The sequence below is a fragment of the Halichoeres trimaculatus genome, unplaced genomic scaffold (assembly GCF_033239565.1).
Source record: "Halichoeres trimaculatus isolate MK-OKI-2021-1 unplaced genomic scaffold, fHalTri1.1 fHalTri1_scaffold_9, whole genome shotgun sequence".
Classification (NCBI taxonomy): Eukaryota; Metazoa; Chordata; class Actinopteri; order Labriformes; family Labridae; genus Halichoeres; species Halichoeres trimaculatus.
Window position 1 is genome coordinate 16,716,027 of NW_027437188.1, and position 22,802 is coordinate 16,738,828.

Genomic DNA, 22,802 nt, shown 5'->3' on the forward strand with positions numbered 1-22,802 from the left:
TTTGTGTCTGAGGGAGTAATGACTTTGGCTGCAGCTCTTGCCAGTTATAAGTCCGCTGAACTTCTTTACTTGAAATCCCAAAAATGTGTCCCAGGGTAGAACAAACAGATGGACAGCAGTAGATCTGTCAGTGGTGAGGTGTGTTTTAAGGATGTGTCCTGATGGAACTCGAGTGCAAACTGACAGAGGGTCTTTGAGCGGTCAGAAGTTAAAGAATAGGCTGTAATGTGATTTTTCTCTACAATGTTTGGGAAATGAGGATGAAAGTGAACTTTTCTGACACAAACATTTGCTTTAGTTCAGGTGTCCTCGTGAATGTATGAACGACAAAGATGTAGTTTGGCCTCAGTTTAATAAAAGTATTGTTCCTGAATCACTGGACTGGCTCCTTCCAGCCGACACAGTGCACTGCTGTTTCCAGTTCCCTCATACTGCCAGTGACTCTGTAACGTCCTGCTCTGATACAGTGTGGACACATGCTGATAGTGCTGTTATTTTCCCTCTCCCTCAAAGATTTTTTGGAACAAGATCCAGAAAAAAAAACGTATGTGTTGAAAACAAACCAGCAGAAAATTAGAGCTATGAAGAACAAGTAATTATCTGGGATTGTGCTTCAGTCTCTCTTTTGACTGGTATAGATAAGTCCACTCAGTATCCATGCAAATGCTTGGCAGACAGCTCAATTCCTCCTGGATGAGAGGGAGGGAGGGTTGTCTCTCCTTTCTCTCCTTCTCTCTCACTTACTCCATGTGTGTGTCTCTTCCCCTCTCTCTCTTTTTCCTCGCTGGCAAGCAGCGTCTGTGCTGTTGGCAGGAGTGACCAGAATAAAAACAGCAACACCAGACATAGAGGAGGAAAAAAGCACAGTGATCCATTGAACCAGAGTCCTTTCTCTCTCTTAATTACTCATAGTCCCTGTCCTTTCCCTTCCTCTCCTCATTTCTTTCATACTTAAGATTTCTTGCTCGGGGTAATTATTTAGAAGAGAATAAAACCAGCTGATCGGGAGAGGGGTGGTGCATTTTGGAGCGAGATGGCTAACAGAAACATTCTGTTGCTCTTCTTGGGACTCTTCCTTCTTGCACTGATTCAGCCCTCTCTTCAAGGAGGTAAGTGTTTGCTGTAGGTGAACTGAGCCATGAGCTTTGCTGCATCAGCCGCAGCCTTTGAGCAGGTGCATACCTGGGAGAGTTCAGACCGAATACCTTGCAAGTTGTTTTAATGCCTGTTAAGAATAAAGCATCATTGATTTATGGTGACAGTCTTTTCCATTATATGTAAGCCATATGTTTATTTGAATTTGCACAAGTGTTGACTTAGATAAACTAAAAGTGGTATCTTTAATGCTTTAAATAGTCTTCTATGGCAAATATAACCCTCAAATAGCGATTTCTTTAAACTGTTGCAGACTGTTGTGGTGATTTATATAAACTCATAATGAAAGTTCCTCACTCTGAACTCAGTGACTGTTTAGTCTGGCTGATCCTCTGCATCTGCACATCCACCACATCCACACCTGCTCATGCATTTCACATGTCTTAATGGCTAGAGTTTCCTCCTCTAACATGTCAGGAAGAGAAGGTCCCAGCTGGCCTAACTTTCAACAAATCAAAACAATATTGTTTAAATTCCCCTTTGATTAACTTCCATTTGGACAGGCAGTTTGTGTTAGACCTCTAACAGCTATGATAGGATCCTGTACAGAAGTAAGAGGACTGTAGTGCACTGACTCGACAGAGCAGCAACACACTGATTAGAGGGGTTAGCATCATGTGCACCTTGAAATCAAGAAGAATGTGTTTCAGACAGAGAGAGTAAGACAGAGAGGTCATGTGCATGCCTTTCTTCTTACTCTCATTCAGCACTGGCCTTTCCTGCATTGCAGTGATTTGATCTCTGTCCGTGTTTTGGCCGAGATTCTTTTGAGTAATTTCGCTCTCACCTGGAAAACATGTTAAATATCTTGGGCTGGATACGCTGGAGTCAAGTCGATTTCATGTTGTAATTATTTACTTTAAGTCACAGCTGTTTATGTTTCTTATCTTCCACTTTCCAAATGTCTTTTCAGATGCATTGTGTTTGGGTTGTAGGTTTCCAAAAAGAAATATTTTGTCCTTATAAAGACCAATTTCCCCCATCTGTTTTATTCTCCTTTTGCCCACTCCTGTTTGATCACAATAACAAAGTATACCCAGTTTGTTTATGCAGGTCCACGGTTGTATCATGTAAAAATTTATTTTCCCTTCTTTTCTGTTTCTTAACACATGTTCTCATTTCTTCCCCATGCCAGCCACTCTTCAGTTGGGGGTTTTTAAGGGTGCATTCAAGCAGAGATATATAGCAGGTGAAGGAGCCAACAAATATCGGCTTAGCTGCACAACTTTGATCTCAAGCGAACGTTGAATCCATCCATATCAAACATCTCTGTGGTGCACAAACTGGTTCCGTCTGTGTCTAAGCTCTCCAGCTTGAAAAAAAAGTCCTGAACTGGGTTGAAGGATCAGTTATCTATGAGTAACATGAGTACCCAAACCTGTGATTAATCCCTTTGCACTGAAACCCTCCCTCCACATACTTGAAAATGTCACTCCTTGAGTACAAAAACTGATTTGCAATGACACGTGTAAATGAGTTACAGTGATAGAGGGAACATCTGGGAGGGAGTTAGCCAATAAATCAGCCTCCTGTTGTGCTACTTATGACCCTGTGTAGGTACTGTGGTGTGTTTATTGTGTCTCCTCTTGTGAAGGAGGCTAACTTTCTTCGCATTCTGCAAACAAGCAACATATGTCACAGTGAGTTGAAGGTTTGGAAGTTGAGTGGAGGCATCCTGGGCTCAGAGGCCTCTGTTTTTTATTGCTACACTTGATCAGTTAATCAAAACCAGACTGAGAAATTGATAAAATTCTCTGACCAGATTCCTAAACCCAGGAATTTAATCAAGCTTGTTCTCTTATTGCCCTCATAAAAGTAGGCTTGTAAGGTTGCTTTCTCTTATTTATAATACATTGTAAATGCCCAAATCACTTATTTGGTTCATTTAATCCTTTCCTTTAAATAATAACTGCTGTGTTTTGCCTAAGTTAGGCATTTATAGCTGACAGACTTAACAGCACATTTCTGAGCAGGCAGCAGGACATGTAGAGGGAAAAGTAGCTGCCATGTTCCTTCAATCTCTCCAAAGAATTCAAGAAGTCGTGTGATGTTTTGATTGGCACCCCAGGAAGCCAGTTAGCCTAATTTGGCACCAGTCAGGTTCAGCTCTGAGACTTCAGAGGATTTAATGAATTAACCAGCCACAATTGGTTGTCTGTGGATTAACTGATGTATAATGGATGGCACGGCTGTCACAAACACAAGTGATGAATTGCAGCATTACCCCAGCATTGCTGGTAGATACCCAAACTGATTGTCTTAATCCCCTGAGCGAGTGGTGCTCTGGGCTTCAGTGCTTGCATGTGTTGTGTACACCTCTGGCTCTGATCGGTCCTCTGGAAAGCTTGAGTGCCAACCACAGCAAACTGGTTTAATGTGACACAGAAACACCCCAGTCTTCAGCAGGCTTACACTGCAATCGAAGGAATAGCCCATTTAAAGTGAGGCTTGTGTAAACTCAAAGGCTTTAGTCAGTGCGGTTTAGTTCAGTTACTTCTAGTTCTTTAAAGCCGGACTTACAAAAGCATTTTGATTTGTTGATGTAGAGAAGTTTGGGGTAATTTGCAGCAAAGTGACCTCATTCAGCACTCATGTGGGAAGAAGTCCTTTGGTTGCAAGCGGCTGACTTAGGTTGCTGTTGTGAAAGACCTGTTTTTTGTTTTTTTGTCATGTATTTGTGTCTTTTTCTGGCACATGTCCTGGGAAAGTGTTAGGAGAATGGCTTATTAGATCCACTGCTTGCAGATTTACATCAAAGCATGTTGCATGGCTAGGAGGTCACACACTGCATTAAAGCTCTACTCAGACCAGACGTGTGGGATAGACCGCTAATAGACACACATTGCAACAGACTGCACTCCAAATGTGAGAGTTACATCTCATACAGTCTACCTTTTGTAAACCTGATGATGTAGTGACTCTTCAACTATGCTAGAAAAAACATCTGTTGATAAAATGTGAAGCTTTTATCCTTTTTGTGGATGAATATCAGTCCCAACATCTCCCACAGGGATGTTTCTTCTGCAGGGAACCTATGCCAAGTATTCAACAAAGGAGCACATTAACTCAGATGATTCATTCAAGCCACTCTGCAAACAGCCCTCACCAGGCTGTGAGGTCTGCTCCGAGCGCTCTCACTGGGCCAGCAATCTCAAATGGCTCCTGTGAGGAATGTTTTCATCTTATCCCACTGCCTTCTGCCTGCTCATGTCCAAGCTCCCTTTGGTCTACAAACAACATTACAACATAAGCATAAAAATATTGTTTTAATAAAAATAGAAGGAAATCGAACAGAGTGAAATTCTGATGAAAACACATGACGTCTATGTAATCAGACTACTCTGAAATGAAAACATCGTAGTCTGTTCTTTGTTTACTGGGATGCAGGGTGCTTTCTTTGTAAGACAGAGTGGGGGTAATACAGCACCTTTAGGCCTTTGGCATCAGTCTGTGGGTCTGAACAAAACAAAACTGCATTTGTGCAGAAGTTTTTCATTTGGTTGTAGAAATACAACTACTGGAGAACATGTCTCACACCCATTACATCGTACATTTTAAGCTCTCCCTGTTGGGCTGTGTGAACTGTTTTTATCCTTGCCTGGATAAATGTCTTAATCCTATTCATTACTGTCTCTTCTCTCAGCCATGCTCTGTATTTTATGATTTGTAATATTTCTGAGGGATAATGGAGTTACAAGTTTACAGATTTGCAAACACAGTATTTTCTTTTAATTTACTTATTGGTGTTTTTTTTATCTTTATGGATGGGATAGCTGAAGGGAGACAGGAAATGCAGGGAGGAGTCAGGCAGCAAAGGTTTGAGGCTGGGAGTTGAACTCACAGTTGACGAGACTAGGACTGCAGACTCTGTACATGGGGTGCATACTGTGACTGCCAGAAATTACTCTTTGGATACGTATTTTAGCTTGTACAACAAATCAGTCAACTTTTTATTAGCCAGCTCATTTTTTTATTAATTGTCATAAATGCAATCATATTGAGCAGATTATGCAAGCAAAAAACAGTCCAAGTAGCCCTTAACAGGGTTTGGACCTGTAAATGTGTCAGTTAAATTATATGAGATTAGCACATAAATCAAATGCTGGGCTCGAGTCAGGATATGAACTTTATCAGCTTTTGTGATTTCCTGTGGTCAATGGTAATCTTCATCTTTCATCATGTTTAGGTCAGAAACATTGAGATACAGCTTTTCCAAAATTCTTTAAAAGTATTATTATTGTTGTTGTTGTTGTTTTTGTTACCATAGACTGTAAAAAAAAATGGACGTCAGCTTGCTTGGTTCATGAGGTCTCCACAAAAACTTCTCCCCCTGGTGGGTGGCTGCAGTATATGTTAAAAACTCCGGCTTTCCAGCCATTCCAGATGGGCTGTGGTCAATCTTTAAAAACATTAATACACCTCGTAGAAATGTTTCTCACATCCGATTGCTGTGGTGATTTGAAGATATCATTTGGCTGTCTTGTATTCAGGTCCTCTTTTTTTCTGAAATGTTTCGTTCTCAGCAGTTATACAAGATAAAAGACAAGGTTTTACGTAACGTTTAACGATGATTGACAGCTGCCGTTCTCGTGATTTTTTGGGGGGGATTGTAAAACATGTCGGGAGGTAGAGTCAAGACGTGATTAGACTCTCGACAGAAAAAAAATGATTATTATGTTTGTCAGCCAGCTCCACTCAGATTCTCCCAGAATCCCTCATCGTCTCTACTGCGCAGACTCTGGCTGCACGACGGCTTAATGGCTGCGCCTGTGACGGGGGTATTTTGGCTTCAAAACTGACAATGATAAATGGCAGAGCCATACTGTCCACTCTTTATACAGTCTATGATTGTTACTTTGAAGGCTTTAAACTTTCACACTCCAGTAATCATGTCTTGTCAGACCTTAGAAAGAAGGCTTTACCCTAACACCAAAAGGGAGAAATTGAACGATGACAAGATCAGAAGGGGTTCATCATATATTTTTTTATTTATTTAACCTTTATTTACCAGGAATAATCCCATTGAGATGCAAACTGTCTTTTACAAGGAAGTCCTGGCCAAGACAGCAGCATAAGAAAGTTTCACACAGATGACAAGACAGAGACAATAGACAGCAATAAATCAACAATACAACAAGTTTACAAATTAACAGCATTTGGGAGTAAAAAAAAGTGCACGGGCTCATCAGATGATCCTTGATCCTTGTTTTTAAATAGTCCTAGCTAACATGATTTTACAGTTTCAGATGGCCTCGTAGCTCAGACCAAGATGAAGGAGCAAAAACACTAAAAGCTCTTTGACCAAAGACAGAGTGAGTTCGAGGAACCACAATTAAGTAAAGTTTGTTTACTGGGGCAAACCCCAAACTGATGTCCTGTTTCTGAGGGAAGAAGAGAGTTGGAGTCAGGTTGGGGTGAGTGTTGGAGTCAGAGTAAGATTGATCTCCCATCAAAATTTGAACTTCTTTGTTGATCCTCGCACTTTCCTCCACCCTCTGACTTGCAGAGGAAAATAACTGGTGCAAGAGGTGACTGATAGTAGGCCAGCTGTCACATGTCTGATAATGTGAGATGTAAGAGTGCCAGGAACCACAGTGTTTGCTTTACTGCACTGTTGCTCAGGGGGACAGCTTTCCAAAAAGTGAGAACCAAACCTCCTCCTATGGGATAATGGTTTTGGATACGTCAGAAGACAACAGTTGATAATTTGCCAAAAGCCTTTTTATTTAATTGAAAGTGATTGAAATAGTGGTGTAAAATTGTGTAACTGCAGGTTGTTAAAATAGTGTGAGCACATGTCCTCAGAATTTAAATCTATGTGGCTCACAGGGTTTTGATCATACTTGGTAATGGTCCTATTAGTCTTCTGTAAGGATTGCTTATTCATAAGTCATTTTGAGAGGCTGCCCATGCGAGTCCTATTTATGGACGTGCATGTTTGTTTTGAGCAACTTGCTGCAAACAGTGTCCTACCAACTTTAAGACATTGAATTATTTTCTATAAAAGACCATTTTTCAAAAGTACCTCTGCAAAGGGTAGTGGAAATGTCACATGACTCAGCAGCTAGTTGTAAATGAAGTGAAGCTAAACTTTTAAAAGTCACCAAGAGCAATCGTAAAACCTGTCATTAATATGTGAAGTGCTGTGGAAAAACAGTCATTGGCTGAAGTTTTATTCAATAACAAAACAAGTTGTGGCTCAATATTTCCAAACTCCTACTTGTCATTATTTTGGGGTCCTGTAAACCTCCCAATAAAATAAAGAGGTCATAACCTGTCAAAATTTCACTGGGTGTTGCAGGATGGATTTTGAGGTAAAATAAATCTCATATCAAGTCAAATCATCTTTCAACACACAAAGAAAATCCCATTTGAGCCCATCACACATTGTTCAGCTCATCACGTTTCCATTATATCAAACTTAATTCGCTTTGAAAAGACTAATGACAAGGAAATTATCAGCACTTGTGCTGCCTTGTTATATTTTTCAATGTCATGGAGTCATGCAAGGACAATATTTGATTTTCCATGCTTGAAAGAAAAAAAATCCTCTAGACTTCTGCATTTTTACAGAAACCTCCACTGGTTGACATCTTTAAAACTTGAGCAGTTATGACATTTGGCTGTTTGTTTTCCGAATAGTCCTCTACATCTTTCTCCAGCTCAGTGTTGGTAGGCGCAAGATATGCCTACATGAGATACACATTTCAGTGGTCATCCCCAAATTCACCTCAAACTGTGTGATCTGTTTTGTCATTTCATTTATCTTCAGTTATTTTACACATGCCCGTGTTTTCCCCTCAAGTGAAGTCTTAAAATCTGAACTTCCCTTGACTAAGGGCATCATTCTGCCCTATGGACTATGTCTCATTTGTAACTCCAGCAACACCACTGGTGGGTTGGAAAAAAAAAGTGAAGTCACTCAAAATTCCTGACCGGCCCATTTGATACCAGTTTATCCCAGCTGGTAACAGATAGGTATTACATTTTGACCAACATTTTAAAGCACCTACATAAATTCCAGACATACGTGTGAGACCCACTAAGACATCTTGATGGTAATAATTTATGCTATAGTTTCAACACCAGGTAGATACAAACTGTGATTAACACTGAAACATTACAGGAAGTATCAGTATGCTACTCCTGGACACTCTACCTTAGACATCCTCTTGACTTATTTCCCTCTTGCTGATGACTGGCTGCATTCCTGGCTCACCGACACTCCTTCCACTGTGAGTCTGAAAGTTGGACTACATTCAAGTCTTAGGGGGAGTGAAGATAAATTCAAATCACTGTCAGGATTCCTGTGAGTGCATGCACATCATCACCCTCTTAATGCACTCAGAGCAGCCCCGGTTTCTAAACCACAATCGTAAAAAAGGCCTGTAAAGTTAAACTCTAATTGTTCCTAATGAGGGAGGCTTATTACCTGCTCAAGCTTGTAATACACGGTTATTCATTTGTTTTTGTTTTCTTGCCTCTTACATTCAAGCTGGATACACCTGATCAAAGCTAGACATAATTTTAAATAATAGAGTTCAACTATTCCACTGCCTTTAAACTTGGATTGCAACCATATAGAATTTGCATCATTTATCCTCATATTCAATATGAGTCATTTAGTTGTATAAAAATCAGACTGCTTATATGGTAATGCAGTTTATAAAACATCTTTCCCAGGTTTTTTTGTTTTTAGCTATGAACCTCAGTCATATTATAAAAGCTCGGGGCACTTTTTTGACCAACGATAACTCTGTAATCTAATCCCCTCTGCTCTTCAAGACATCTTGTCCTTCACACACATTCCAGCTCATTCCCATGACCTGGCTGATTTTGCAAGAAACATAAGTACAGGATGATGAGGAGGATAATTAATACGATCATGCAGAAATGTTCAAATTGAATGAGGCAGGTCATGTCATTCAGCAGAGGTCAGTGTGTGCCTTATTTGGGTGTATGGTCTCAGTGAACCTGTTGCACTCTAGAGGAAGTAGTACAGCAACTTGATGAGATTCTAAGAAAGAGGAAAACTGGAGCAGACACACACTCCCTCTTGCCTCACATGCAGTGCCGAGACAGGAAATCCTCCTTTTGATTGTGAAATGAAGGGGCAGAATCGAGAACAATTACTCTAACCTCGACGTGTGGTGCTTGAACTTAAGGTTTCTGTTACTAGGGCAAAAGATGGAGCACACTAAAAGACAAAATGTTACTCATGGTATTGCTTTGACTGATAATCAACCACAGAACACAGGCCAAAATTTCCTATCATGATATTATCAATAATTCTTTTTAGTTTTCAGTAAACAACTATTCTTCGTTTTTTGGAGTTTTGAAGCCAACTAAAAATCTTGCATTTGACCCAACTGATACATATTTTTTTAAATGACTTATTATTTACATTTAATATATTACTTAAATTTTGAATTTTATACACTGTTTGATTTTTTTTTCCTTTGTTAAGAAAAATACTGGAGGAGCATAATTCAAACCCTGACCTCCCGATCATGAAACAATTACTTTTACTGAGCCAAAGCCACCCTACTGAGTTACAAACCACAAACCAATTAAAGTCATGATCAATCGATCAACTGTAAAGCCAGAGTTTCATTACAAATTGAAATATTCACTTTTATAGTGAATTCATTTTATCCTCATTCATTTTATTCACGAGAGCAGGGGAGATGGTGGAACATGTGGGAAATTAAAAATGTACATGAAGACCCCTGTAGATTTGAGTTGGAGTCCCCGTTCTTTGTTGGAGCATACTCAAAGAATTTAGTTCTGGCCTCAAACTAAAAACTTGAAGTTCTGCCAACTTAACTTAAGAAATGAGACCAACTTTACACTTCAAACTCATTATAGATAGTCGAGATAACGATTCTGAAGTAGTTTGCAACACAACACAACATTTTGTTTTTCTTCACTAAAAATCATTTTTAGACCAACAACTTAAAGTTTTAATTTTTACAGTGAAGGTTTCTCCTTCTCATCTGGGATCAAAAAAACCTTTCCCATTTTATTAATCCCACTGAGGCCTTATTTGGCCCAAGCATAGCTGTCACAGTATCTGTTTTCATTTACATTGCTGCTGAAAAATGAGCCTAAACTATGGGAAGATGACGAACATTTCAAATGACCATACTCTGTAAACCCCTGTTGAAACAGTCTTTGACGAGAAATCTTTAAAACAGACAAAGACTAAACTCCACCCAACCACATTTTAAGAAAATGACAATGTTGCTCACTACTACACCAATAGTTTCAGAATCAGCCATATTGACTTTTATAGTTTATGACCTGCCACAGGAGAGGAAGGCCTACACTTTTACCGGTGTTCTTTAGAAGGCAGTCATCCCATGATTGATTGTGCCTGGTTTCCTGTAAAAGTCTGCTAAATATCTTCACAACCCGACCAACAGCTGGTTTTCTGAATTTTATGCTTCCATGCTTCCCTCTATTGATTGGCAGTGAATACGTGTCTCCTGATAGTATCGTGTTGCTGAAAAGCCAAAACCTTTGTGAGTGTAAAACAGCAATATGCTGGCGAACTTAATAAAAGGCATATATGTTTTACTTTCTGGCATGAGCTGAAGTGATGTCAGAATGATTCAACTACATCAGACAGTAATACCTCGTAACGTTCTTCCCCTAATGCTCACACTTAGCCGACGGAACTGAAAGCACAGTGTTCACACACTTTTCCCTAATAAACACATGAACGCCTTTGACATGTGGTTTAAATAAATTGGCTTCACAAAACATGTAAGAACCATTAAACATAATCATTGTGATCCTGCAGCACCACTCTCTCCACTGTGCTCTGTTTATAGCGATATAAACCAGGTTTTTCCCTCAAAAATATTACTTTGTAATTTGGGCTGTAGCTCAGTGGTCCCGTTGGATTCAGCTGTTAGCCGTCCCCAAACAACTGCAGGCATTTTTTTTTAATACTCCCTTTCTTTTATTGCTGTGGCTGTTCCTTGCATACATGAGGCCACCATGTCTGGGATTCAGAACAACCATCACAGGAGTTTCTCTGGGTGTAGGCCAGAAATCAAGCAAGAAATGAGGCTTGGGGATGTAGGTGGGGGTTGAGGGATGTCCACAGTGCTGCAGCAGCTTTCTGAGGAAGGCCTGTGACCGCACTACCTCATCGGACTAAAAAAAAAATAAAAAGGAATTTTCTCCTAATCAAGCCCATGAAGTTCCCTTCTCTCACCCTGGCCCTTGTTGGGGTGGCTGTGTTCACGTTTCATTGTGCACCAATCACTGCTTTGGTCTTGGGTGGATTTGTTTGCCAAGGACAGATTTCAGTGTTGCTGTCTGGGTCACAGATGATGAAAGTGTAGGAGAATGTTTATCTAATAAATGGGGTCATTGTTTAGAAATGCTTTTATTAGCATAGCAATAAAACAAAGAATTGATGGTTTAGAAATGTTTGACCACTCTAAGCTGATGTCGAGTGTTGGTGCAAAGTGCTTTGTTCACAGTGGATTAATTTGACTTTGTAGAAAACAAAACCAAGTGTTTGATCAGGTGGTGCTATGGTACTATGAAAATAACAAATGATTGACAGACTCATTAACTCACATTGACACTAACTTGTCTTATCTGTGTTTCGTAACCTAGGTGTGTATGTACCGCCGGGTGCTGCAACTGGACCAGGAGGAACTGGACCGGGGACTGGATTCTTTCCAGGTAACATCCTACAATGACTTCCGAAAAGTTTAGACATGAAACGGAACAAGGCCCAAACACACAAATTAAAAGCAGGAAGAAATTTCTAAAAACTGTTTGGAGGAAAAAGTAAAAAAAAGCTAATTTCTTCTGAAATGTTCAACTGATGTTTACTTTCAGCTTACACAGCATTGCTGCTTCTATCGATGTAAAAAGTCCTCACAGATTTCTTTTACATTTGGTGAATTGAAGCCTCTGTTTCACACTCACATTCACATAACATGATAAGGCCCACTGTTCAGTATGACAATCTCAGAAACATTAATGGAATGCCAGTGCTGAATATTTTATTGTCTAAGATTAACCTACATGTTGCATGTGTGACTGGAAATAATTTTTTACAATTACTGAAAATATTTGTTTCCCAAAGCACTCCAATTTGTTATCTAAGCACAGATTCATGTTAACTTATGTGCTTTAAATATACCACTGTTCAACATCATCTTTGCATTGTATTAGCAAAAAAATAACACAAGAGGACTGCTGAAGTCTTGTAGAAGTTGTTACTCTAGAATTTTAAGAAACATAATCTGAGTTGTTTGTGTTTTAGCTTGAACCACAAAAACATCCAATGGAGCAGTTGCCAATGTGTGATCTAATATTGTCTTGTGCAAAATTTAGATCAAAATTAGATTAAGTTTGTTTTAAATGTCTTATCCATACATGACTTAGGGTAGGGTTAACCTAACCTTAAACTCTGCATGTTTATTGGTTAACCAGGGTCTACTGGAGGAGTCCTCCCGGGCTACAAACCAGCTAAAGCTGCAGGTAAGTCCAATGGACTCTAGGTTCATGTTTTTTTGACCATATATAAATTTAATTCAAGAATCACATCTGTTTTTTCCTGGTTTGGGTCTGCACTGTTTAGTAGCTTGTGTATAGAAAACTTTGTAACTTTTTTTAAAAAAAGTTTGGCTTCATAATTTCCCAACACATGACTTTAAGTTTAATATAATGGATTGATATTGATCCAAATCTTTTGTTGGCTTTTTTACAATCTGCAGAGCACCATGTTTTTATATTTGTTGAATATCTGGCCAAATGCAACCTTTGAATCAGGAAGGCAGATTTATTTTCTCAGGGTTTTTATTGTCTCATCTTGTGCCTTCTGCATCTCCTTGGTGTAATACACAGCCACAGAAGTTTTCTCATGTGTGCGTCATTTCACACGTCTATAACAGTTACACACAGTGTCTACTTAAAAAGCTGATCACAGAGCACTGGCAGCACCCTGGCATGGCTTCAACTCCCATTTGCTAAACAAGTTTGACCCTTTATTTTAGCCTGGAGAAGGGAAGCCATTAAAGAAGGAGAGTTTACCGTGAAGCTGTTTTTAAGTTGTGATTTAACTCTGCAAGTTTTATGCTGCTGGTTGTGTGTTGTACACTACCTGAGTGCTGTGTTGAGGTTTTGCTTGTAGCATCTTGCAGTGTGGCCTTTATTTGAACGAAATTAAAAAGAAACAGATTGCTCCTCTCAAGACTAATTCCTTGTCAACACTCAGTGTTGGTTTGGTCAGATCTGAAGGAAACACATGGCCAGACTTCCCTGTCAAACCACTACAAGCTAAGAATAATTATATCCTAGGGATATTGCTGTGGCAATAAACAATGTGAAAGCTGGCCAACCACTGTGGTTGAATCAGTTTGTAGGAAAACATTACAAGGGTTGACCTCTGAAAACTTGTGGCCTATTACTCATTTCTCTCAGCTCAGCTGTCAGGCCACATTGAAGTGATCCTAACAATGGCAGTGATGACAAAGACATGACGACATGATGTGAACATTGTAAGCACATGTTTAAGTTGACAACAGTAATGCTAATGACACTCTTGATCACAGTAACACTTGGTCTCTGTTTCACTCTGAAAGTGGGAGGCTATGGAGGGGGTGGCCGTGGTTTGCTGCCAGGAGGTGTTGGACCAGGTGGTTTGGGCATTGGTGGACTGGGACCAGGTGGATTGGGACCAGGTGGACTAGGAGGAGGTATGAAATTGTAGACACTTTCTCATCTCATTATAAATAATAAACAGGACTCGTTTACAAAAAAAAACTAGCTCTCGATTCTGCAATTAAGACAAAATGACACGGACTGTTGAGTCACTTAAATAAATTCTTTCTAATTTGTTTTATTTTTTGCCTTTTTACCAAACAGGACAAGGTGGAAAGCCTCCTAAACCAGGTAAGTTCGATCGTGTGGAGAGTTTTGTGAAAGGTTGGGTCCATTTTGTAAAATTGAGATGTTTTATTGAATATTTTACAATAGGATATAAAATATATTAAACTCCACTTGAAAAATACATCAAAGTGTTATACTTAATGTTATTCACCTTTGTATATACGTATTTACAGCTGCAAATACTGTAGCAAAAAGGAAACAAAATTCCTTTGATTACAACATGGAAAATTTCTCTGATTAGCATATGCTATCTGGCCTGAATGGAAGGAAATATACAGCGTTCCTGGAAGGATAAAGTAGATTAACGTATGGACTGCATTACATAAACCTATAGGAAGGGGAGACCTGACCTGGATCACAGCCATGGCTTGAGAGAAACAGGCTTCTGATTGGCTGTCACAAAGTTTTTCTTATCAGCCTTGTGTTTTCGTCAGCTTTAGTTTACACTGGCTCTGCTGGTATCTGGGACATTCTGGATGGGTGGGACCTTATAGAGATTCAACCTCTCCTACACCTCTCCTGTATGAAGGAGTGATGATTGGCAGAGTGAAAACGGCCATCAACGCCTGCCAGACAACGGTGCCAGAGCACTGATTAATGTTATTGTAATGTTAGAGCCTTACAATATCTGGAAACCTCTGTGTTGGAACTTACCACAGCCCTACTCCCAGATACTGTACAGTAAATATTTTCTTTTGCTGTATGACAGGCTGTGCTGTGTTGGTACTTAGCAATGTTTAGCCATCATTTCATTTCTGTAAGCAGTGCTGATAAAATCTCAGCCTACCTCTATGTGTTAAGAAAGATAAGGAAACAAGCACTCGTCTTATAGTCCTGATAACACATGGAGCAGGTTACAGAGGGGTCCCTGTGGAGCGCCACAGCCCCACCCTCCAAAACAAGAGTTGCAGGAGAGCCATTATGTGAAAATGACCTAATATCAAGTATTTGATGGAAGTTGACTTTGGCTGGGATCAGCAGGGAACTGTGGCCCCAGCTTTTGCATGCAATCGGGTTGTCCTTGTACCTCACTGGTTGGACATGACAAATAAACCATTACTGACAAAAAGGAAAGAAAATGATGTTAAAAACAGCTCCCTGTGTTTTTGAAATGAGAGTAATTTGGGTCAAGGATGTCCCCATCCCAGGCCATGCTAGTCTCTGTAGGATGGAAAAGTACAACTCTGAAGAGAGAAAACAGCCAGGGGTCAGCTGAGGTTCTACAAATTTTTGAAATGAAAGAAGCGACTTTAATTCACAGAGGGGTTGTAATTTGTTCCGCTTCATGGTTGTAATTATATTGAGTAATCTCTGAATGCTGCTGTCCAACAGTGGCGTCTTTTAGCAATTTACATTCCATCAGAAATTATTGCCTGAAACTATCAATATTTGGATAAGAAACCTTAACGTACCTTAAGTTTTCAATATAATAGAAATTGACATCTGAAGTACAAAAGCACGCAAGGCTATCACAAGATATACCAGAACCCATTTATAACGCCAGCATAAGCACAAAAACAACCCTCATCATTAAAGTTGAACATGAAGTTGATTCTTGCTTACTGACTCGGAGAGCTAGCATTCATTCTTTATGGAAACCAAGCAGTGACATTGCATTCCTCAGATATGCACCTTGTCTGGCCAGTAATGGAGAACAGCAGCTGGCTCTGTGAGTAGCGTGACTGCAGTGAATTGCAGCGTAGCTCATGCAAGACCTTGTAAATGTTACACTAATTGTGAAGTCTGTCAGCATCCAGCTTTGACAAAACACTGAAAGCTCGAAGGTGGAACTTTCTCTTCATGAACATCTGTAGGAAAAGGTTTCTTTCTCGTGTTGCCCCAAGCAAAGACAGATTTAATCCTTGTGGAGTGATTCCAGAGTTGGCTTTTGCAGGCCAGCCTCGCCACTCTTACAGAGTGTGAAGGCTGTAAACAAGAACTGCTTTTACGCTAGGTGTGGTTTGGAAATATTACTGAAGGGCTTTTTTGGGTTGAGAAAAGATGTGTCCTGGTGGTATGTGGAGTATGTGTTGTGTGCAGGTCATCTTCCTGTGCTGATGATAAGAAATGATGTAAGAACCAGTTCAGAGTATGTTAATGACAGTTACTAGCCATTGATTACATTTACATGTGCGTCATATTCCTGTATTGATCAGAGTAATGACAATAATCTGATAGTGTAGGAGGCATGTAAACTCCGTATTCTAATTGACGTAACCCAATTAAGCTCATTTCCCGATTTGTAAGAAAAACAAGTTTTGCTAGAATAAGACTCTTAGCATTTGCCTATATCAACTCGAATATTGGATCATGTGAACGTGTTGGCTGGAAAATGTTCCCAAGTGAGGGACTTCAAGGATTTTTTTTTTACTTTTGTTCATGTTCAACCTGGCGAGAAAGCAAAAGATCCTACAGTTTTGGGGCAAGAAGGAGACAAAATCATTCAAAAAGAATTAAAGAGTTAGATATTATAGATTACATGGATGGGTGAAAGCACCGCAACAGTGGTATTTTTTACAAGAGTGTTCAACAAGCTGCAGTTGGGGAGATGAATGAGAACAAGAGAGTTCTAGTCTTACTTTGATGAAGAAGGGATAGGAATATATACACAGTATAGTGCAAAAGCAGGCATCTTGGACTATTTGGTGGAAATCTCAATATAGTGCTTGAAAAAGTATGCGTTAGATGCAGTGGCAGCTGCCGGTCAGTCTGGGAGAGGAAGCTTATTTTTTCCGGCCTACATCATTAATTTGTTTATTTATTTAAACATAAATTCAACCCTCCATTCCCTTTCAAGAAAATGATCTGTGACCCTGTCGCACCAACCAGGTGTTTTTTCCAGGGATTTTACCAGTGTTCTCTCAACGCTCATCGTTTTTAAAAAAGGTAAACTCGCTGGGGATCGATAAAGCCTCTGGATCAGTCCAGAACAACTGAGAAGATGTTATACTTCAAGATCGCTGACTGGCTCATTTCACTGTCAATCAAAAAGGGATTCGGCCTCAGACAGATCATCCAATCATCATGCAGAAACCGAGCGTCCAGGCCAACCCATTGCCTCATAGACCCCAATGACCGTCCAGTTTCCACGGTGGAACAACCCACTCAACGCTTCCCCGCTGAAGCCAGAAGACGCTCAGCGTCCGACTGTGTTAAAGTGCCGAGACGCTGCGGGGATGAATGTTTTGTCATGGCCATACTACTACTACTACTACTACTACTACTACGGTTTATTTAGAGTACCCTTATTAACATGTAAATAGGAATATTCCACTAGCTTAGCACTCTGAGAAGCACTTTTTGGAATATTGCCTCAACCAGAATGTGGTGGTGTGTATGTAAATGTAGTGACTGAGTGTGTTGGAGATGTGTGTGAAAGTAAGTAACTAAGTTGCTTGTCTGGGGCTTCCATGAAATTAGCATTAGCAGCTCATTTAAGCGACAGCTGCTGTTCACAAATAGTCAGACTTCTTACTATCTTCAAGTGGTTTCTTTGTTTGGTGTTAAAACCAAGCCGAATTTGAGAAAGGTCAGTTCTCAAAAAGAGGCCGACTGGGTAGGCTCTCAGTCCAAGATCAACTCAACAAGTTGACCAATAATGTTGCTGTGCATGACCACTCATACACTTGCTATCACTGGCTGGTGATGGAATTCCACCCACCGCCATCCAGCCAAAGTAAAGAGTGAAACGCGTGATAATATCCCACTCAGCCCTACACTCTGATGCAATACAACTCAACAACACTCCCTTGTTAAGGTTTGATTGATTGCAGAGCTGTTGTGTTAGACTGCACACATTAAGAATATTTAATATACTGGCAACAGTCTGTATAATGTCATCACTTCTTATTGAATCTTAATTTGGTGTTTTCACTGCCACCTAATAAATACAATGATTACAAAAAGTTATGAAAAATAGGGTGTGTAGTTCAAACAATTATGTTAAAGATAAAACTGTGCTTGGAGGAGCTTCAGTACAAATATATTTTAAAATGATCCATTACACCAGTCAATGCAGCAACATGTCTCTGGGATTTGTTACGACACAGTTCTGACATCTCAGATCAAATGACTTCTGTGACAGCAGGCCAACATGTAGTAGAGCAGAGGTGTGGCTAACACTTAATTCTAATTTGGAGCTGGACTCACTTTGGGGCTGTTTCTAGAAATATTGCTCATATCTAGTTACCAAGAAGATTATTAATTCACCACCCACCGAGTTATTTGAAAGTCCAGCTTAATATCACATGGATCTGTCTGCAACTAATACCGCACTGCCCATCCATACAGCTTATCTCCTGGTCCATCGTCAAGCCTGTCTGGTTCATATTAAAATCAGGACGGTTCACGTCAGGGTCATCATTTGGAGAAGTAGCTGGTGTATTTGTCTGCTTCATAACTCAGGGACATGAAATGAAAAGCATGAGTGGATAAAGTGGACAGAAGAGACAGTAAAGCACAAACAGAAAGCACAGATACATCTTGAACATTCTGTATGCTGTTCATATCACAGGCATTCACCTAAGACACACATCCCTTTCTGTGCACATTCATTTCGTGCAAAACACATGCTTGGAGAGTTCGCTGAAAGAAAGGAGACTGATAGATTGAGGTGAGGATGAAAGTGTTTGGCCAAGAGAAGATGAGTTTGGAGGAGATTTCGTCTCCTGGACAACATATGCTTTTCATTAAGAGCTCAGACCTGTCCACGGAGCTGTCAGAGAGCAAACGCATCTGCATGTGAATGTGCATGACCAAAGAGTGTATGTAAATACGTTCATAGTCTTCATATGTGTGTGATTATGAGTTGGAGAAAAGCACTCAGACACAAAAATACTGAACTTGTGTCCTTCACGAACAATACACTTGTTTAGACTATGCGAACTGTGGCAATTTCCTCTTTTATTGCTCACTGATGTTTTCTCATCCTCTCCTCTGCCTTTTTTACACCAGGTCTCTCAGTGTCAAGCTTTCAATATTTTGTAACCTTAAATGTTTGCCAAGGAGACTTTTAATATCAGAGCCATAGCGTTGCTCTTGGTTAACTCAGCCCACCTGATGTACTCACAACCAACACTGATGATACCTTTACGTCGGAGAGGCCTGCTGCTTCACACGATTTCTCTTGAAGGGTGTCACCAAGGGTGAATTCCAATTCCTCCCTGAACCCTCAATCTTGACCCTCAGTCTCAAAAATGCGTGATCCCGCAAAGTGCCAGTGCTGTCCCGATTCTCAGAATGTTAAGTTAAGGGACAAGTTTGAGGGCTGTACGGCTCCTCAAATTGAGATTTTCTAGCACCACCCTTGGGAGTAAGGGCTACCCAGAATGCATTGTGTATTTTCACCAGCTTCACCACAACCAACATGGTGTCCAAAGCAGCGAAAAGAACGAGCTACAAATTAAGTATTTTCATCTATATGAAATAGAAATATATTACGAAAACCATTTAATCATCTTATTTAAGCCCTCTTCACGGATTATTGACCTCATTGTTGCATGACATTCATTTTATTTGACAATGTTTGCCAGCCGGACTGGTGGTCCTGGTTTCAGTGCACAGCTTCATTTATAACCTCAAGTTACAGTAGTGGAGATGGATGAAACATTTCGTCTGTATTTTGCATGAAAATACAGCACATCTAAGGATTACGGGCCGACGGACGAATACACGTAGAATATGAATGGGCCCTGCACACTGTATAGCAATGGAGGACTGACGTATATTCTACTGTATTTAGCTAATGTTACTGAGATAAACCGAGCAGTCTTTTCTCTCTGTCAGCTACAAAAAACCCGCAGACCCGTCGGTGATTGCTGTTTCTGGCTCATGATGAAACTAGCAGGGTTAACGTTGCTAATATGAAAAATAATAAACAATGTTGTCCCTATGTCATTTCAGGGACTACAAGAAGCTTCTTCTTCTTCTCTATTTTTTTAAATTGGCAGACTGAATGCAGCTTGGGCAGAGTGCTGCCCCCCCCCCAGTCTGAAGACATAGCTGCATTTAAGGGGTGTCCCATTTGTAAGTCACAAAATAGCCTTCAACACTTGGTTTTCAGCGTCACTGAGATTGAGGGTTGAGAATGAGGGTTAAGGGAGGAATTGGAATTCACCCCAACTCACTGTAATGTGACAGTCATCTCGTAAATGAGACTGATTTTTACAGGACAATGATAAGATCAGCCAGTTAGTTACTCTCTATTTGTTTCTAATCAGTCAAACTTAGGACTGGTGAGAAGTTTCCAGCCTCCTGGCCTTAAACCAGCTTGTTTTGTGTTGTGTTTTCATGGGTTTTCTCTAGTTACCACTAGTGTAATTGTTTCCCCTGTTCGCAGTGTTCGTTGATGAGCCATTCCATGTTCTCCCAACCTCTCCCAAGTTTAGTTTGCCAGAAGCTCTGGAGCATGGACCACCATACTTGTCCATCTGGCAGGCTAGTCTGTTTATGTAGAAATGGAGAATTTTCTTGCTCTTATTTCTCCAAGAGTCCACAAAGATAGATCACCAGTTAAACCACCTTGTTGCAATCACTGGTAGGAGTGGAGCGTTAGATTAGAGGGCCTACTCTGTGGCTGTGTGGCTCAGTAAGCAAAGACAATGCCATTTTTGTACTTGAGCAGAGGGGAAAAGGTTTAGCTTACGACAGTCACATTTCAGTACCTGCAACTGTTGTATGTGCCCACTGCTGGTCCCTACAGCTTAGGTTCAGTCCTAACATGTGCATGTATTGTGAAGTTAAAACAGGGTTCATATTATTACACAGAAATTATGACTTAAGTTCAAGCAGGACAAGTAAAGTTTAATTTTTTGTTGCTTTGAGCCTCAAAGTTTAATCAATAATTTGAAAAATACACTGATTTTCAATTGTCCATGAAGAAGTGTATGTGTTTCAGCAAATAAATTCTTCTTATGTTCTTTTTCCAGTAAATCTTGTATTCCCACGAAGGTTTTAGTCACTGGCATTATCTCACCTCTGTGAAATGTTTTTGATTTTGGATTTCTCAACACTTATTCAGACTCAGTGCTGGACTAAATGACTTGCGAAGATGAATGGCTTTGAAATGACTTCAGCTTTGGCGCTTAAGGACTTATAGGTATCCCGATGTGTAGCAATACTTCCACATACATGTAATGTACAATTTAGTAAACAGCTGTCCTGTGTCAGTGATGCAGTTAATCTGTCTCCCTTGTTTCCTTTGTAGAGCATCCCATATGTATGTCATGGTGAAATGCTTCACATGGCTGCTCAGTGATCGTAGCCTTTGTAATGACAGAGGAACTTGGAACCTCAGCGAGTCTAACGTCAGTGTTCCAACGTGCATGTTTTGGGTCGAGCAGGCCTTAGGAACATGAGTCTCTTTTTTCTCAACCCTGACTTGTCAGAAAAGTATTCAGTGGAATGGCAGATGCATATGTGGACCATCTGGGAAAGGAAACACACTTGGCCAACTTTACATACCATGGCCACCAGCTGTGTTTGTGGACTAATTTTCTTGCCCTATGCATCATTTCCATTACTTAGCTTATCTAGACACATAATGTACTTATTACTTACCATCAGCTTTTAAAAGTGGGACTCTGTGAGTGCACTTGTGCGCAGTGTATCACAGCATACTTTAGTACAAGCAGCTTGTTTCTATGTTGTCTGCATACCTCCAGAATGCATGCTTTGATTTTGTGTGCCAAGCTAAAACAGGCTACGGTATGAGCCCTGGGTTAGAGACTCTCTTTGAACAAATTCAGGGGCTCAGTGCTGGCAGAGAAACAGTGATATTTCTCTAGAGGTGGATAAAGTGTAGAATAGCACAGGCTCTCAGCTCTCATAGGCACTGGAGAAAAGACAGAACTGTTTGCCTGACTTGTAAGTTTATAGCATAGCATGTTCTGCTCTGTAAGGCCTGAAGCATAAACAATGACATCAAAAAACTCAGTGGTCATGGTTTAAGGCATGATGTACCAATTAGCACAGTTTGAAATAAGGGACAACAGTACTGGTCTTGGCACAGATGTGTTTGATGTAAGGCGTGAGTGTGTGTGTGTGTGTGTGTAGGTGAGAGGCCAAAGAATACTCTGGCTGGTGTGGTCAGGCAGTCACAGACGTCACTTGGCAGAGCAGCCCGGTTTGGCACAGTGGCATTACCTGTAATCCACATGACATGTAATGGTGACTTTTACAGTTACAGTTAATTTGGAACGGTTTGTAAGAATTGCTTAAAGTCTCATGATGTGTGTTCCACTGCCCAAGTGCGTGGGTTAGCAGGAGTTTGCCAAAGTTGCTTCATCAGTGCAAGGGCTGACCGCACAATAAAACAGCACACGTTCTCTTCTTCAGCATGATGCGAATGTCCCCCATAAAATTCAGAAGTGACCACCCCTACCAACATTGTCTCACTACACTCACGCAACAGTTTAGAAGTCCAGTTGTATTACACAGATTCTGAACAGGGTACAGCCCAAAAAGAAAGGATTTTCGAGAGTTAAGCAACCGTAGACCCTGTCCCTGTCCCTGTTTGTCTGAAGGAGCCTTGGCAGAAGTGCACTTGGGGTCATCTGGCAGAGATCTAGACTGAGGCTTTTGGGACCTCTCGTTGATAGTGTCAATGACTCCATGGAAAAGGAAACCGAAAACAATAAAAGGCTTGACGCCAAAGTTGGCTCGTTCACACCAGCCAGAGACACAAACGTTTGTGTTTTGTGCTGTGACTGTGTAAATGCTTAATTAGT

The 22,802-nt window shown here is 40.4% G+C and overlaps 1 protein-coding gene across 11 annotated transcripts in view; it reads left to right on the forward strand.

Annotated features, from left to right (window-relative positions):
* Positions 1-816: 816 nt before the first annotated feature.
* The window catches only part of elna (elastin a), a 48,266-nt gene continuing 26,280 nt past the window's right edge, over positions 817-22,802 (forward strand). For all 11 annotated transcript variants that reach the window (XR_012599144.1, XR_012599145.1, XR_012599146.1 and 8 more), the window contains exons 1-5: positions 817-1,109; positions 11,791-11,859; positions 12,619-12,666; positions 13,770-13,883; positions 14,053-14,079. Coding sequence is in view for 7 of the 11 variants with exons in the window: in XM_074680245.1 (XP_074536346.1) it covers positions 1,034-1,109; positions 11,791-11,859; positions 12,619-12,666; positions 13,770-13,883; positions 14,053-14,079 (334 nt within the window). In the remaining 4 variants the exon portion in view is untranslated. The remainder of the gene's footprint in view (positions 1,110-11,790; positions 11,860-12,618; positions 12,667-13,769; positions 13,884-14,052; positions 14,080-22,802) is intronic.